The following is an 18,123-nucleotide window of genomic DNA, read 5'->3' on the forward strand; positions in this document are numbered from 1 at the left end:
AAGATGTAGCCAACTTCCCTGCTCACTGTTACCAAGATGTAGCCAACTTCCCTGCTCACTGTCACCAAGATGTAGCCAACTTCCTGCTCACTGTTACCAAGATGTAGCCAACTTCTCTGCTCACTGTCACCAAGATGTAGCCAACTTCTCTGCTCACTGTCACCAAGATGTAGCCAACTTCCCTGCTCACTGTCACCAAGATGTAGCCAACTTCCCTGCTCACTGTTACCAAGATGTAGCCAACTTCTCTGCTCACTGTCACCAAGATGTAGCCAACTTCCCTACTCACTGTCACCAAGATGTAGCCAACTTCTCTGCTCACTGTTACCAAGATGTAGCCAACTTCCCTGCTCACTGTCACCAAGATGTAGCCAACTTCCCTGCTCACTGCCACCAAGATGTAGCCAACTTCCCTGCTCACTGTTACCAATATGTAGCCAACTTCCCTGCTCACTGTTACCAAGATGTAGCCAACTTCCCTGCTCACTGTCACCAAGATGTAGCCAACTTCCCTGCTCACTGTTATATTACTAAGATATAGCTAACTTCCCTGCTCACTGTTACCAAGATGTATCCAACTTCCCTGCTCACTGTCACAAAGATGTAGCCAACTTCCCTGCTCACTGTCACCAAGATGTAGCCAACTTCCCTGCTCACTGTCACAAAGATGTATCCAACTTCCCTGCTCACTCTCACAAAGATGTAGCCAACTTCCCTGCTCACTGTTACCAAGATGTATCCAACTTCCCTGCTCACTGTCACCAAGATGTAGCCAACTTCCCTGCTCACTGTCACCAAGATGTAGCCAACTTCTCTGCTCACTGTTACTAAGATGTAGCCAACTTCCCTGCTCACTGTTACCAAGATGTATCAAAATTCCCTACTCACTGCCACCAAGATGTAGCTAACTTCCCTGCTCACTGCCACCAAGATGTAGCCAACTTCCCTGCTCACTGTCACCAAGATGTAGCCAACTTCCCTGCTCACTGTCACCAAGATGTAGCCAACTTCCCTGCTCACTGTCACCAAGATGTAGCCAACTTCCCTACTCATTGTCACCAAGATGTAGCCAACTTCCCTGCTCACTGTTACCAAGATGTAGCCAACTTCCCTGCTCACTGTCACCAAGATGTATCCAACTTACCTACTCACTGTCACCAAGATGTAGCCAACTTCCCTGCTCACTGTCACCAAGATGTAGCCAACTTCCCTGCTCACTGTCACCAAGATGTAGCCAACTTCTCTGCTCACTGTTACCAAGATGTAGCCAACTTCTCTGCTCACTGTTACCAAGATGTAGCTCCAACTTCCCTGCTCACTGTCACCAAGATGTATCCAACTTCCCTGCTTTTAGTATTACGCCCTGGTCGAATTTTTCATAAACATTTCGAGTTTTATTGGATTTGCGAATACTCTCGGCTTTGAAAGCAATGTTCAGTTAGTAATTCAATTATTACCAAATGCAGCGATTATTTTAATTTTTTGACGAGATAAGATATTTGAAACTGACGACTGTCGGTCAAGTTTCAATTCAACTTTTACACACAATTTGTAACTTTGTCTCTCACTTGAAGCTGATATTATGTATAGTACTGGATATTTACCAGATACTAGATCAATAATTGTAGTCCAAATGTGCAGTAGTCTGTCTTCTTGATTCCCCTGATTCTCAGTTAAGATGGGTGAAGGCTACCAGCCAATAGAAGATAGTTATGAGACGGATGTCTCTCCTTCATCAGGACAGGAAAATGGAGTCTCCCACGATTTCGAGATGAAGATGGAAGAAGTGAGTAATCCTGACACAAATTGTACTATATTCCATTATAATAAAATGATGTATACCATTTTAATAAAATGATACATTGCAGTGCTGGCAAGCACGACCGTCAGCCTTTTTACCCCAAACCAAAATTCGAGTAGAGTGGACCGTCGCCAGTGTCTTTTTTTTCAAATAAAAAGAAATGATATCGATGTGAATATAGCAACGGGGATAAACGGGGCAACGGTCGTGCTTTTGGTAAAAACTCCCATTATAATAAAGTAACATATCCCATTATAATAAAGTAATATATAAAGGTTATAATAAACCTCAGCTTGACGAGGAAGGGAGGTTCAAGTTATTTTCAAAGATTACACTCTCTTGGAAGGATGTCTCAGTCGCCGCTAATCTTGCTCCTAGTCTATTTGAACGGTGCAAGAAGACTGATAAACCTACATCTAAAGAGATACTGAAAGGAGGTAAATTGTAAATACAAGCGTGTTCAATAGGTTTACAGTTTACACTGTGTTCAATAGGAGAAATTCAACCTACTCCGGACTCCCTTACAGGCTAAAAAACATTTTTTTGCCGATAACACTGCTGGTTACCATAGTTACACTACTAGATAACACTGCTGGTTACCATAGTTACACTACTAGATAACACTGCTGGTTACCATAGTTACACTACTAGATAACACTGCTGGTTACCATAGTTACACTACTAGATAACACTGCTGGTTACCATAGTTACACTACTAGATAACACTGCTGGTTACCATAGTTACACTACTAGATAACACTGCTGGTTACCATAGTTACACTACTAGATAACACTGCTGGTTACCATAGTTACACTACTAGATAACACTGCTGGTTACCATAGTTACACTACTAGATAACACTGCTCATGGTTACCATAGTTACACTACTAGATAAATTGTCAGAGAAACTTTTAAACTCTATGTCATGTAGGGTGATTCAGAATCAGTATAACGGACGGAATTCGTGCGGACGCAAGCTCCCACGTACAAAATATTCTCGTTCCTAACCCTTGTCCTTGACTCTTTTGAGTCATGGATCGGGAAAAACTCTTGAAGTTCGGCAATTCCAGTGTAGAGTGACTTATCATGATCGGGATTTGAAGCATGAAGCCGTAGTATTTTGACACAGTATTTCAGTATCAGGCCTGGTAGAACCAGGTCAGTTTGTAGCGATAATGGGCGCTAGTGGGGCTGGCAAAACCACTCTCCTCAACACACTGGCTTGCAGGAACAGCAAATCCATCTCTACTTCAGGTTACCATAAATATGGGCTTTATAATTTTAAATCTTTGTTCTTCCGAAAGTGTTTTCTATTTACTTATTTATTAGCAATGTAGCGTAGTGGGGGGGGGGGGGGGGGGGGGGGGGTATATATAACACATTATTGTTAACAATATATATTTAATGTTTCCGAAATAGAAACAAAGTAGAAACGAGACAGAAATGAATTAATTTCAGGTACAATAAAAATAAACGGTAAAGAGATTTCCCAATCCAAGATGAAGTTAGTAAGCGCGTACGTGCAGCAAGAAGACTACTTTATAGGAACAATGACAGTCAAGGAAGTAATGATGTTTCATGTGAGTGCTCCCAGTTATTTAAGAAATGTGTTAAACTTTATAGGACAACGATAATACCTATAATATGCGTCAAGTCTTCTGTCACATCCGATTAGAAGATGTTAAATACTTGGGTTAAGTTCTGTCAGTTTCATCAAGAAATTATTTGTCAGGCAAATTTACGGATGGATCCTAAAATTTCCGCCGAGGAGAAGCTGAAAAAAGTTGAAGATATTTTGGTGATACTGGGGCTCACAAAAGCTCAAGATACTTTAGTTGGATTTCCTACCGGCAAATTACGAGGCATTTCAGGTAAACTGAATTACCTAGTACATTATCGAGTACATTATCGTGTACATTATCTGGTACATTATCGGGTACATTGTCGGGTACATTATCTGGTACATTATCGGGTACATTACCGGGTACATTATCTGGTACATTATCGGGTACATTACCGGGTACATTATCTGATAAATTATCTGGTACATTATCGGGTACATTATCTGGTACATTATCTGGTACATTATCGGGTACATTATCGGGTACATTATCTGGTACATTATCGGGTACATTACCGGGTACATTATCTGATACATTATCTGGTACATTATCGGGTACATTATCTGGTACATTATCTGGTACATTATCGGGTACATTATCGGGTACATTATCTGGTACATTATCGGGTACATTATCGGGTACATTATCTGGTACATTATCGGGTACATTACCTGGTACATTATCTGGTACATTATCGGGTACATTACCTGGTACATTATCTGGTACATTATCGGGTACATTATCGGGTACATTATCTGGTACATTATCGGGTACATTATCGGGTACATTATCTGGTACATTATCGGGTACATTACCTGGTACATTATCTGGTACATTATCGGGTACATTACCTGGTACATTATCTGGTACATTATCGGGTACATTACCTGGTACATTACTTGGTACATTACCAGGTAATGTATCAGGTACATTAGTAGTGGTATATCATTGCTGAATGCTGCATTGTACAGGTGGAGAGAAAAAAAGATTATCTGTGGGAACGGAGCTTATAATGGACCCTCCCCTTCTCTTTATAGACGAGCCTACATCTGGGCTAGACTCTTTTATGGCTGGTGAGTTACCTCCCCTCCTATGTCGCCGGTCAAAAATCCAATCGAATGGCAATAGAGGAGTGTCGATATACATTGTAAATACCTGATATATCTGATATATATCTGATAGCCAGCACTGGGCCCCCGCGGGCCACGAGGTGACTGTGCAATTAAACTTGTTTTGATAAAAATAATAAGGTAACGTCAGAAGTTTCAATACCTTACGAGACATATTTATATTCGACATAATTCCGGTGACCGAAATGAATTGGGAACGAAAATAAGGGATTTTTTGCCGAAAACCACCGCATTTCGCACCCTAAATTAAATCACGGTATTTGGGATTTTTTTTTCATTTCTAATTCTTTATGAAATAAAACTCAATATTTGAGAAAATCAATAGGCACCTCTAACACCGGCGGTGAAATTTCGGGAGTGGTGGTCGGTGGAGGATAACAAATTGTTATCCTCCACCACTCCCGAAATTTCACCGCCGTGGCAAATGAAATAGTAGCAGAGCTTGCTGATTTCTAATGGAACGTGTCCAACCGTCATGAAACATATTAATAACTTACTATATTGATTGTAAATCGACAAGTCATAATTAAGTCATAATTAAAGAAAATACGTGAAAAATAATTTGGGAAAAATAATGATGGTGACCTAAATAGTCCGAAAATATGGTGTTTTTTTTCGGAAAACCACCGACTTTCGTACCTTTTAAATATGTCTCGTAAGGTATATAGTTTCACCTTCAAAACTATCGAATTAGTGTACAAGTATCTATACTATGAAACGGCGGGATATACCTGGGATACCTTCTTCAGAGAACGTGGTCACATTGATTAGTAAACTTGCTAAAGCTAACAGGACGATACTCTGCACTATACACCAACCAGCTTCAGAGATATTTCAACTCTTCGACAGGTTACTGATAATTACTGTGCTTTTCTTTTCAAGGTCGATTAAATCAAAAATTGAAATTGCTAGATTGTTACGATTGCATTCGATATTCAAGTCTGATATTAATGACACATTGATTTGTGTTGATTAATATAACGTGTCTGACGGCTGACCAGGATATGTGTATAATGTACAATGTACAATGTATAATGTATAATGTATGTTGTATAATGTATAATGTATAATGTATAATGTATAATGTATAATGTAATGTCAGGATATGTCTGGTGTCGGAGGGAGAGATAGCGTACATGGGAGACACAGCTTCAGGACTAGATACCTTCAGCTCGGCTGGATATCCCTGTAAAGATAACTTTAATCCAGCAGATCACTTCGTGTTTACCCTGGCTATACGCCCGGGCAGCGAGGAGACCTGTAGGGAGAGATGTCAGCATCTTATAAAGCATTACAAACACTCCCAGTTCTACAGCAGTATGAGGGACAAACTAGACTCATCTTCGGATAACGCTCCTCTAGTTCTTATCAAGGATCTCAGGTAGCTTCAATTCTTGTGAATAATTTGTACTGCTCAGTTTCTCTTATCTTACTAACATGTACTATAATGTATAATGTATAATGTATAGTGTATAACTGCTCAGCAAGGAACGTATTCAGTCCTCTTTGTGGGTACAAGTAGTGGAGAACTTTAGAAGAAGTCTAACAGGGACAGTCAGGAATCCTGCTTACAGCAAAGCTAGAGTCATGCAGTCCATAGTAAGGCTGCTTGTTTCTGTTATTTTATAAATTGTGTACATTTATTAGATTCAAATGGCCAGGTTAACTCACAAATAAGAGCATATTTCCCCCGCCCCCTGGCTCCGTCCCCGACCCTCCGGCCCCGACCACCAAAATTGAAATTTTTGCAAAAAATCAAAGTTGTATATTTTGCCAATCGCCCAGGTCATAAGATATCGCTTCAAAAATTCTTGTGAGTGTAGCTGATGATCATATTCAACTTTTTGGAACAGGATTTCTCTCAATTTTGAATTTTAAGGTATGAAATCTGACCTCAAAGGACTTAGTAACATTTATCGTAAAAATGGGCAAAAAATGGCCGATTTAAGGCTTAAAATGCCTATAACTTAAAAAGTATCAGTTTTTTTGAAATAATTTTTACAGAATCGTTATCAGCTTGATAAAACAATCAGCCAAAAAACGTTTAAAATTACTGAAATATCGGTATAAGAGTGACAGACTTTTTTTTTCGAATGTGCGTACTCTCAAAAAGAATTGTTCAATGCCTCGCCGCGATCAAATCTTATTGTTGTAATCTATACTTTCTTAATATGAAGTCAAATCCCGAATCCCGGCAAAAAATGTTTTGGTATATGTCCCCTTAATGCTTTAATGGTAAGCTCGTTCCAGGTGATCGGGTTACTGATGGGACTGACCTTCCTGAACACACAAAATGACCAAAATGTAGCACAGAACAAGTCGGGAGCTCTGTTCAATCTGATAGTTTATTTTACCTTTAACAGCATCGCAACTCAAACCATGGTCAGTGCCTTATTCTTTATTAGTTCCTTTTATTGCAAATTCATTACTGAATCTTCAAAACATTCTCGGGCTTCGGAACTCAACCATCAATCTCTTTTCAGTCAATACCAGGCGAATTGCCGGTGATAAAAAGAGAGTACCAAAACGGGATGTACTCAACTTTACCATACTTCATATCCAAAATAATTTCTGAGTTACCATTTGTGTTCGGGCTGCCATTTGTTACCATGGCAATATGTTACTTCATGATAGGTGGGTTCCTAAAATTTAATTTTAAACCTCAATAATATTGTGAACTAAAATAAATTTACTGATCGAGTCTCAATAGTAGAAGAACTCTACTCGGCATCGAGTACTCGACACTAAATCAATTTAAAGATACACATTACACACATATTATATTATATATATACACATGTTTAGTACACTCCTATATCTTACCTCTGTATCTTAGTACACTCGAGATATCTTTTCAGGATTCAAGAAGACGTTTGTTGCGTTCTTGACCAATGTAGCAGCGTACGGAGGGGTGTCGTGGGTGGGGACTGGCCTAGGTGCGTTCTTTTTTTCAAAGTGAGAGTCAGTGGCGTAACGAAGGGCCCCGCTGACTCCGCTGTGCGGGGGGGGGGGGGGGGGGGGGCAAAATCGTCGTTTGAATGTAAAACAATTTTGAAAAACTTGACGAGGTACTAGCAAAACTGTGCGTTTTGCTCTAGAAACACACTTTTTTGAGATTTTACCGGCTTATCCTCTAAAATCACCTAATTTGTTCAATTTTAGGGAGGGGGCGCCAACAGGGGGGCACATTTTCGGCGGGGGCGCCAACGGCCCAACAGGCAACGTTACGCCACTGGCTCTCACTGAGAGTTCACTCAGACTTCAGAGCTATACTACTATTACCTGTGCTGCTACTAGTAGTAGTAGTAGTAATTTCTATACTAATATAGTATTATTAATTGTACTGCTACTAGACACTAGTAGTAGTAGTAGTAGTCTATACTAATATACTACTTTTAGCTGTACTGTTACTAGTAGTAGTAGTCTATACTATTACTACTATTACTTCTATTACTTCTATTAATACTATTACTACTATTACCTGTACTGCTACTAGTAGTAGTAGTCTATACTAATATACTACTATTAGCTGTACTGCTACTAGTAGTAGTAGTCTATACTATTACTACTATTACTACTATTACCTGTACTGCTACAAGGAACTTTGTGTTGCAGGCTGGCTGGTGGCTACTTGGACTGGAGACAGTAATATTGCTGGAGCTCTCATAGCACCTCTTATAATGCCCTTCTTCCTTATCGGGGGCTTCTATCAAAACGACCAGTTAGTATATCTTTAATCGTGTTGTCACGAGCTACCCATATAAGGTAGTGTTGCTATGCCTACATAACCATATAAGGTAGTGTTGCTATGCATACTTAACCATATAAGGTAGTGTTGCTATGGTTACAGCATACATTTGTCAGGTCGACGCCAGTCTTTTTGGAACCTATTAAGTACGTTTCTTGGTTTCGTTACGGATTCAGTATGATGATGTCAAACGAATTCAGTGACTCTCAAATAAGTGAGCAATTTCTATTTTTCTAATAAAATACACTCTGCTAAATTTTAGTTCTGAATTAAACTTGGCGTTTTGTCCCCTGTCAATGGGTTACTATTGCAAACCTTACAGTTACTAATATTACTACTGTTACTTATTATTACAGGTTGTGATAGGGACCGGTGTGACTTTGTAAACGGCACTGACGTTTTGGAAAGGTTTTCTCTAAGCCCCGTAAGTCCTAATCGTACTAATTAAAAACGTAAATTATGCATGTCCTAATTGCAGGGCAACGGGTTTTGAGCCAGGGTTTATCGGCTACTTTATATTAGACCGTTATATTACAGGAGGAGGTGTGGTGGCCTAACATGGTAGCCTTGGTAACGATAGGAGGTGTCCTCTGCTTGCTCTCCTGGACCTGTCTGGTTTGCCGCGTCAGGAGATAGAACACAGACTAGTAGTAATTAGTAAACTAGTAGCTGAAAGTTGTAGTGCTACAGACTAGTAGTAGACTAGTAGCTGAGAGTTGTAGTGCTACAGACTAGTAGTAGACTAGTAGCTGAGAGTTGTAGTGCTACAGACTAGTAGTAGACTAGTAGCTGAGAGTTACTACAAAGTAGTGAGATTATTGCTACTAGAAGTGTATTCCTAGTGTATTACTAGTAGTAGTATTAGCGCATAGGTATCATCGGTACCTATATACCTATATACTATATACTACTTCTATTTGTAGCAGCTATAATCCTATCTGTCTGAACGGGATACAAGGAGAGACTTATTTAGATGTACAATATACATTAAATGAACATTAAATGTACATTAAATGGATTTGTTTCACTTACATATATATGTATAAAATTTGGATATGTATATATTATTCTAGGTAAACTATAGGTAAAAATATAATATTAATCATAAGCTAAAATGTACTAATCTTTGTATTCTAAATGGGGAAAAGAAGAAACATTGTCAGTCAGTCGAGAAAATTGTCAGTCAGGCTATATGGCAGCTTTGTAGATGTTGTGACACTGCTAGTAGTGGTCCCATGCTTGCGACTGGAATTGCGGTGTTAATAATATATAACACTGTATTCTAACACTTCGATAATTAAAATAAAACAACATCCCAAAGAGTTAACCAGTCCTGCATGAAGGACAACAAAATCTTAAAAAGATGTAAAAGTATAAAGCTAGGGTAAAAGGTTCTCCTATAAGTATATGTATTAGTGCTTTTCATTCAAACAAGTATTATATAGGCCTGAAATTAAACTTCTTACACCATTTTGTAGGTTTATAACCTACCAGGACGCGCGCCGAGTTGGACTCGTCGACGGTCCAATATATATGGAACAGATATTTTACGAGTATCACCCGTTAAACACCATTCTGATCTGTTATGAACATTTATAGGCCGTTCACAGATATTAAACTAAAATGATCCTCTTTCAAATCATCTTGTTTTAAGTTTGGTCTAATGCGTGGTCTGCCCCGTCTACCCCTATTAGTAGAGGCTCTTACGGGCATTGTCTGCTCGATACGCTAGGGACCCCAGATACACCTTACCAGACGTATTTTTGACCGTAGAATCGATTAAAAGTGATTTTAAGATGATTAGACTGACTTTTTGGGGGTAAAATTGCAAAAAACCGATTTTTGGGCAAAAAATAGGCCAAAAAACCATGTTTTTTGATATTTTGAACAAGTTAATTTTGTTGGCATGTCGGTAAAACTTGCATGGAGATAGCTAAAACACAGCCGCACAAGATGATATAAAAATTTGAAAAATCCCTCTATTTTTTTGGGGGTAAAAATCCAAAAAAGTGGTAAAAATTTTGACTTTTTTGCTTGAAGTTTGAATAATTTTTGCAGTTGTATTAAATCAATCCAAAAATAGTCACATCGTGTTTGCCTAAATTTTTCCTTTCCGAGAAGTACCCACTTCATATATTTTATCGAAGTTTGAATATTGTCACTCCGCAAGCGTTTTTGCCAAATTTTCTACGCGCACTACGCGCAAAAGCATTTAGTTGTTATCAATTGGCACCCGTGCGTTCATCATAAATTTCAAACAGCTATAACTCAGCGAGATTATGTCCGTTCTAGCTCATATTTTCACACCAAATAGAAAATAATGTGATCTTATTGCTGACAAAATATGAATATAATTACTCTACTTGCCTTAGAGTAATAGACTGTCAAAGTTTAAAACGCGCATTGGTATAGCACGTGACTAATAAGGCCAAATTTATACTTCTTAACATATTATCGATCCTTAGACATTATACTATTATGTCCAATTAGCGGTTAGGTCTCTAAACTCGTAGCAGAAAACACGTCTTTTTGCCCGTAAGAGCCTCTACTATATACATGATACAGTTCACCTGATGTTAGGGTGACGAACAAAAACGAAATTTAAACCCACCTGGCACCTAGCTTCAGTCACCCCTTACCTGAGGACCCCAGGCTATTATGTTCATTAACATATAATAATAAAGATTTGGCGGAATGACAGGCTGAGCGCGGCCCAGTAAGTCACCCCAACCTCCAAAATCCACGTTTTTCTGCAAAAACGTCTATTCGTAACATTTCATTATATATTGGCATTGCCTTTTTATAAAAGGGTCGGTGTGAATAGAAAAAAATTTAAAAACAAGCTTAACTGTCACCAAAATCATAAAAACCAAAGTCACGTAAAGTTTTTGGGCGAGCGAATTAGTAAAAGCCTCACGCGCAAGATTTTATTTAGGTCCCGCAGGAATAGTGAGACCAGCTGTAATTCAGTAATTTAATTGTACAACTACAATGTTTGTGCGCGCCGCGGGATAAGTTCAAGTTGAAATATAATCTCTATACGCCATACACGCTGTACTTGTAGGATGGGTAATTATCACTGTGCGTGCGGAGTGTAATGCAAGCTGTGCAGGAAAGTTGTTCGTTATTAGGTAGTGCACCATCGACAGTGAGCCGCGCGTGCCGACTGTAGGATGGTTTTTTAGCGCTAATTTCGGCCAGCACAATTTTCTTCAAACAAATGAATATTGAGTATCCTTCCCGACCTCCGATTGCGATAAAAATTAGTAAGCTTACTCATTGACCATTGTTAATGATCTGGCCCGGCGCGCGCTACTTCGTAGCTCGTGCCGTTGGGCCATTTCGAGAACATTTCGAGAAGAAAGCGGCGCGCGCTACTTCGAAGAAATTTAGAAGAGTAACATCCGTCAAGCTTATTCATAGACTTACAAGGAAAGTGTACGACAAATTTAAAGCATATCCAACCATCAAACATTATGTTACAGCTAAAAGTTAACGGGTGATACTCGTAAAATATCTGTTCCATATATTGGACCGTCGACGAGTCCAACTCGGCGCGCGTCCTGGTAGGTTTTGACGGATGTTACTCGTCTAAATTTCTTCGAAGTAGCGCGCGCCGGGCCAAATCATTAACAATGGTCAAGGTAGGTTGTAAACCTACAAAGCTAAAAGCATCGTATTTTGCCCCATTTTGATCACTATGTCAACTCTGATATCCACAAAATTTTTCGGACAGTTGTGAAAGCCCTATTGGAAGGTCGCCGCCAATTTTCAGAATGATCTCATTCAAGGAACCGAAGGCGAAGATATATCCGAATAATACGACAAAAATCAACGAATTTGGTCAAATTACGCGACTTTTACAGCTAATTTTGCTCCAAAAGCCGTGCACCATCAAATATGGCACCTAGGCGAAATTCACTGATCTTTCCAAAAGGGTAAAACAATTTTGGTTTTGTGAAAATTCTCACAGTCTCTACAAAACAATTAGTCAGAGACGAAACGGAATCTCGTTAGCTTTTCGTGTTAAAAGCGATTTCTCAACGGTTATCACCTCTCTAGATGATTCTTAAAACATTTGGACACTATTGCATTTTTGAAAAAAATGCAATAGTGGCGTTTTTCGCCACACCCTTTTTCAGGGTTTTGCGGTCAGTCGAATTTTTGTATTTCAGCCCAGGAAGGTCTTAAAGACTATTCCGATACACCAAAATGTGCCTAATAGCCACATTTATATACAACTTATGAAGCAACATGTACCTTAAAATGCTTCATTTCGGAAATATGGCCGAAAAAACGGTTTTTGGCTTGACGCAGTTCATAATTTCCGTGATTTTTGGCATTTCCGCCTAGGAAGGTCGTAGAGACTATTCTGATACACCAAAATGTACATAATGGCCGCATTGATATACAACTTATGAAGCAACATATACCCTAAAAGGCTTATTTTCGGAAATATGGCTGAAAAACGGATTTTTGCCAAGCGAAAATAACAATATTCACAAATGGGCTATTGGACTGTTGTCTGTTGACTAGAAAGGTCTTAAAGACTCATGAGCAACATTTGTCACAAGATGTAAGATGAGTCACTTTGTGTCTAGAAACTCCAACAAAAATTGGAGAATGATCTACTTTATTGGGTTCTCTCTTAATGGGCCAAGCCAGAAGCATATTTGTGTCTTACGAAAGGGCAATTTTTCAAAATTACGGTTTCTTAAGGTCAAAGGGTCGGCTGCTAACAGCAAATTGTTCGCAATTGCCGACTCATGCACGTCATATAGTTATACTGAAAAACGCTCACTTTAGGAGTCATCAGTAAATAAGTTTAACTACTGCATGATTTGTGAAAACTCCAACAATTAATTTTCATTGGCACCAATTTAGCCAAAATGTAATGACCAGAATTCAACTTTTGATTTATTTCCTGATTCCATGAAACCATGATATATACTAAGAATACCGGACCTAAAATAATTTGGCACTGGATCCGGGCCAGACTGTTGCTTGACCACTGACCAGTACCCCAGGCCACTATAATTATAATTGACTTCACTGCCTCGACCAATATTGGTCTGTAATCCCTGGATTGAGATCTGTTGGCTGCAGTTTAATTTAGCTCATTTACCATAATAGTAATACCGCAGTGCAGTGGTTTGGTTCGCATATATTTTCCCATCGTATGATAATGTGTGTCATTCCCTCGTTTTTTATCAATTGGTTACTGGCTGTCTCTTTTGTTGTTACAGCTGCCTCGACAGTCGACATCTTATCTAGGGCACTAATAAATTAGTACTAGAACATTAGAACTGTAATTCTAGAACTTCAGATTAAGATTTCTTGGCCGAATGGCAGGGTTCGAGATTCGACTCTAAAACGTTCAGTTTAGGAGTGATTAGTAGATAACAACTGCATGGTATGGGAAAAATCCAACTAGTCAAGGATCATGCTGAATCAAAGTGTTCCTCGACTTGAACTTAAGTCTTGTAACCTACTGGAGTTTGGGCCACTGAACCGAATACGACCTGATATTAATTTTAGGATGTCAGGAAATTCATTAAGATTTTTATTCTTTGGTTTTTCAATTGTGCTACGAATCCGAGTTTGAGTTGATAACACCGAATTTCCTGTTTGACTCTCAAAGAGAGGAACCAAGGCCTAGGTTCCTCTTTTTGGCTCTGAGATCCAACTTTAAGATCGGACTTCGGAGATCCTCGCGTCGGAAATCATGTAAGTGTAACATCAGTACCGGAGATCAGACTTTTTTACTTGATATTGGACCTTTAAATCTAATTATATATTCGAAACAGCACGGGAATTAAACAGGAATTAAATTAAACAGGAATTAAACATGCACGGGATGTAACCAAGGTTAAGTGAGATGCGATATACCAGCTTTCGGGGTTACAAAACCCCATGAAAGGCAGGCATAACATCCTAAATCCTCAAGCTATCCTCACGTTGACCATCTAGGTCCAGACTCCAGCCTCTCATTAAAAACCAGCTATTAGTATTAGGCCCGAGATCCGTAGTGTCCCGTAAGTAAGAGATCGTTCAGATTTTGATCCCCTCCCCGCTCTAAAGTCCACTTTACCCAAAGCTGGAAAAATTTCACATGTGAAACCTCAATAGCTAAATCAGCATCTCGAGACCTTCTATTATACAGGGTGGGCCAAAAGTCAGTACCCATACGTTGGGTCTTATACCTCCGCCGTGTTTTATATTTTAGAGTTGTTGCTTTACAGATGGCATACTGTACCTACTTGTTCGAGGATATATATATATATAGCCCATGCCCCAGATAAGATCTTGAGGCAGCTCACAGCTATAATAATAGAAGAACTAGCCAGTCACCACTTGATTAAAAAACGAGGGAATGACACGCAATATCATTATCATACGATGGGAAAATCTATGCGACTGAAAAAAGAATATGTGGTCATTCTGAAGTGGGAACCAAACCACTGCGGTATTATAGGAAATTAGCTAAATTTAACTGCAGCCAACAGATCTCAATCCAGGGATTACAGACCAATATTGGTCGAGACAGCGAAATCAATCATAATTATAAAGTGGGGTACTGGTCAGCGGTCAAGCAACAGTCTGGCCCGGATCCAGTGCCGATTTATTTTAGGCCCGGTATTCTTGGTACATATATCATGGTTTCATGGCACGAATAAATAAAAAGTTTGAAGTTGAATTTTGGTTTGGCACACATTCTATTTAAATCATGGTGCCAATGAAAATTAACTGTTGGAGTTTTCACAAATCATGCAGTAGTTCAACTTATTTACTGATGACTCCTAAAGTGAGCGTTTTTCAGTATAACTATATGACGTGCATGAGTCGGCAATTGCAAACAATTTGCTGTTAGCGGCCGACCCTTTGACCTTAAGAAACCGTAATTTTGAAAAATTGCCCTTGCGTAAGACACAAATATGCTGCTGGCTTGGCCCATTAAGAGAGATGCCCAATAAAGTAGATCATTCTCCAATTTTTGTAGGAGTTTCTGGACACAAAGTGAGTCATCTTACATCTTGTGACAAATGTTGCTCATGAGTCTTTAAGACCTTTCTAGTTAACAGTCCAATAGCCCATTTGTGAATATTGTCATTTTTCGCTCGGCAAAAATCCGTTTTTCAGCCACATTTCCGAAAATAAGCCTTTAAGGGTATATATGTTGCTTCATAAGTTGTATATCAATGCGGCCATTATGTACATTTTGGTGTATCAGAATAGTCTCTACGACCTTCCTAGGCGGAAATGCCAAAAATCACGGAAATTATGAACTGCGTCAAGCCAAAAACCGTTTTTTCGGCCATATTTCCGAAATGAAGCATTTTAAGGTACATGTTGCTTCATAAGTTGTATATAAATGTGGCTATTAGGCACATTTTGGTGTATCGGAATAGTCTTTAAGACCTTCCTGGGCTGAAATACAAAAATTCGACTGACCGCAAAACCCTGAAAAAGGGTGTGGCCGAAAACGCCACTATTGCAATTTTTTCAAAAATGCAATAGTGTCCAAATGTTTTAAGAATCATCTAGAGAGGTGATAACCGTTGAGAAATCGCTTTTAACACGAAAAGCTAACGAGATAGCCTTTTAGAACGGTTGGGATCCGACTAAATGGTACAAACATTTTAAAAATCCAAGCAAGTTTATTTTTATCGTGCACCCCCTATCGTTATCACTGCTTGGAGATTAACGTCACTAAGAAGTAAATGAAGTGTTGTGACGTCACCAGGAAGTAAGGCAGCTGTTGTGACGTCACCAGGAAGCAAGGCAAGTGTTGTGACGTCATCATGAAGCAAGGCAGCTGTTGTCAAGTGGACTGATTTGCAGTAGTCTGATCAGGTAACTCAATACTAGTTTAGAATCACGCAGCTGCCTCTCTGTGTAATGTAACTTTAGGTAACCATGGTACCACTCTCAGTGTTTTGTATAATAGCTGCTTAGCGTCGTGTTGCCAATGGCAACGGGTATAAACGGTCACATGATCAAGACTGACCAATGGTGTAGGATGACCACTCTCTGACTTGCTTTCTCCAGTACTGTATTGAAATCACCCACTCTCTGGCGTGTTCCCTTCGGTACTGTATTGAAATCACCCACTCTCTGGCGTGCTTCCTCCAGTACTGTATTGAAATCACCCACTCTCTGGCGTGTTTCCTCCAGTACTGTATTGAAATCACCCACTCTCTGGCGTGCTTCCTCCAGTACTGTATTGAAATCACCCACTCTCTGGCGTGTTCCCTTCAGTACTGTATTGAAATCACCCACTCTCTGGCGTGCTTCCTCCAGTACTGTATTGAAATCACCCACTCTCTGGCGTGCTTCCTCCAGTACTGTATTGAAATCACCCACTCTCTGGCGTGTTTCCTCCAGTACTGTATTGAAATCACCCATACTACATACTACATACTACATACTACATACTACATACTACATACTACATACTACATACTACATACTACATACTACATACTACATACTACATACTACATACTACATACTACATACTACATACTACATACTACATACTACATACTACATACTACATACTACATACTACATACTACATACTACATACTACATACTACATACTACATACTACATACTACATACTACATACTACATACTACATACTACATACTACATACTACATACTACATACTACATACTACATACTACATACTACATACTACATACTACATACTACATACTACATACTACATTACTTTGTTGCTCTGACACATCACTATTATAACATGACCACAAATATGGCCACGGAGATCAATCTCTATTATAATTATTCCAAGTCAAATTAATCAGAAACTTCCCGACTTGTATAATGCACCTGCTACATTTATAATGGAATCACCGAATCATCAAATCAGGTGAAAATTTGTCATGGTAAGGTGCTAGGTGGTAATATAGAAGGAGAGCGTAACCATGGTAACCGTTAGCAGGTAACGTGATATTGTGTGATCAGTACATTATCGCAGACGTGCACTTACAATAGCAATACTAGTCCCTATACACAATACTACAACTACTAGTACTAGCAGTGGTGTAACTAGCTGCATCTCTCTGCAGTACCAGTACACTTGAAGATTAAATACCACCTTAATAAAGCGGTCAGTTTAATAATCATCAGAGAGAGAAACTCATATTTAGTGAGCTCTGTGTGTGTATTTGATGTGTTAGTAAGTTCGCTTTTCTGGTAATTTATTGATAATATATTGCTTGCCAGCACTGGGATTGATAGTTTATTTGTGTTTGTTTCGGTGCTTTACTTATTGCTTACTTAGGGGTGGTTCACATATTACGTAATCAGCTGAGGGGAGGGGGGAGGGTGAAAATGTTCCAAAAAATGATTACGTATTCTCGCACTTTAATACTTGATTTACAGTAGCACTTTAATACTTGATATACAGTAGCACTTCAATACTTGATATACAGGAGCACTTTAATACTTGATTTACAGTAGCACTTTAATACTTGATAAACAGTAGCACTTTAATACTTGATTTACAGCAGCACTTTAATACTTGATAAACATTAAACATGAATAGCACTTTAATACTTGATATATACAGCCTACATACATACATGTTACATGGCGAGATCTCCATCCAAAAGGATTAGTCTGCGTCGACTGCGTCATTACTTTGTATTATACAACTTCGGCGGGTAACATTTCTCCATCCCTTTCGGTCTGCAGCTAATCTTCTCATACAATCAATCGTGAGTCCATTACGATCCAATCTCTGCTCAGCATCCTCAATGAATACATCATTTAAGCTCTTCCTAGGCCTGCC

At 39.1% G+C, this 18,123-nt stretch overlaps 1 protein-coding gene across 1 annotated transcript; it reads left to right on the top strand.

Moving 5' to 3' along the window:
* Positions 1–1,572: 1,572 nt before the first annotated feature.
* LOC134817709 (protein white-like) lies at positions 1,573–9,437 on the top strand. Its single transcript, XM_063826948.1, has 16 exons — positions 1,573–1,786; positions 2,094–2,238; positions 2,940–3,056; positions 3,261–3,382; positions 3,535–3,673; positions 4,396–4,497; positions 5,304–5,403; positions 5,657–5,935; positions 6,039–6,153; positions 6,805–6,936; positions 7,038–7,188; positions 7,413–7,490; positions 8,170–8,275; positions 8,419–8,516; positions 8,659–8,726; positions 8,840–9,437. Exons 1-16 carry the CDS (start codon positions 1,679–1,681, stop codon positions 8,936–8,938), a joined length of 1,959 nt encoding a protein of 652 aa, XP_063683018.1. The 5' UTR covers positions 1,573–1,678; the 3' UTR covers positions 8,939–9,437.
* The last annotated feature ends 8,686 nt before the right edge of the window (positions 9,438–18,123 follow it).

This window comes from Bolinopsis microptera, chromosome 7 (genome assembly GCF_026151205.1).
Source record: "Bolinopsis microptera isolate Bmic1 chromosome 7, MBARI_Bmic_1.0, whole genome shotgun sequence".
NCBI classification, from domain to species: Eukaryota; Metazoa; Ctenophora; class Tentaculata; order Lobata; family Bolinopsidae; genus Bolinopsis; species Bolinopsis microptera.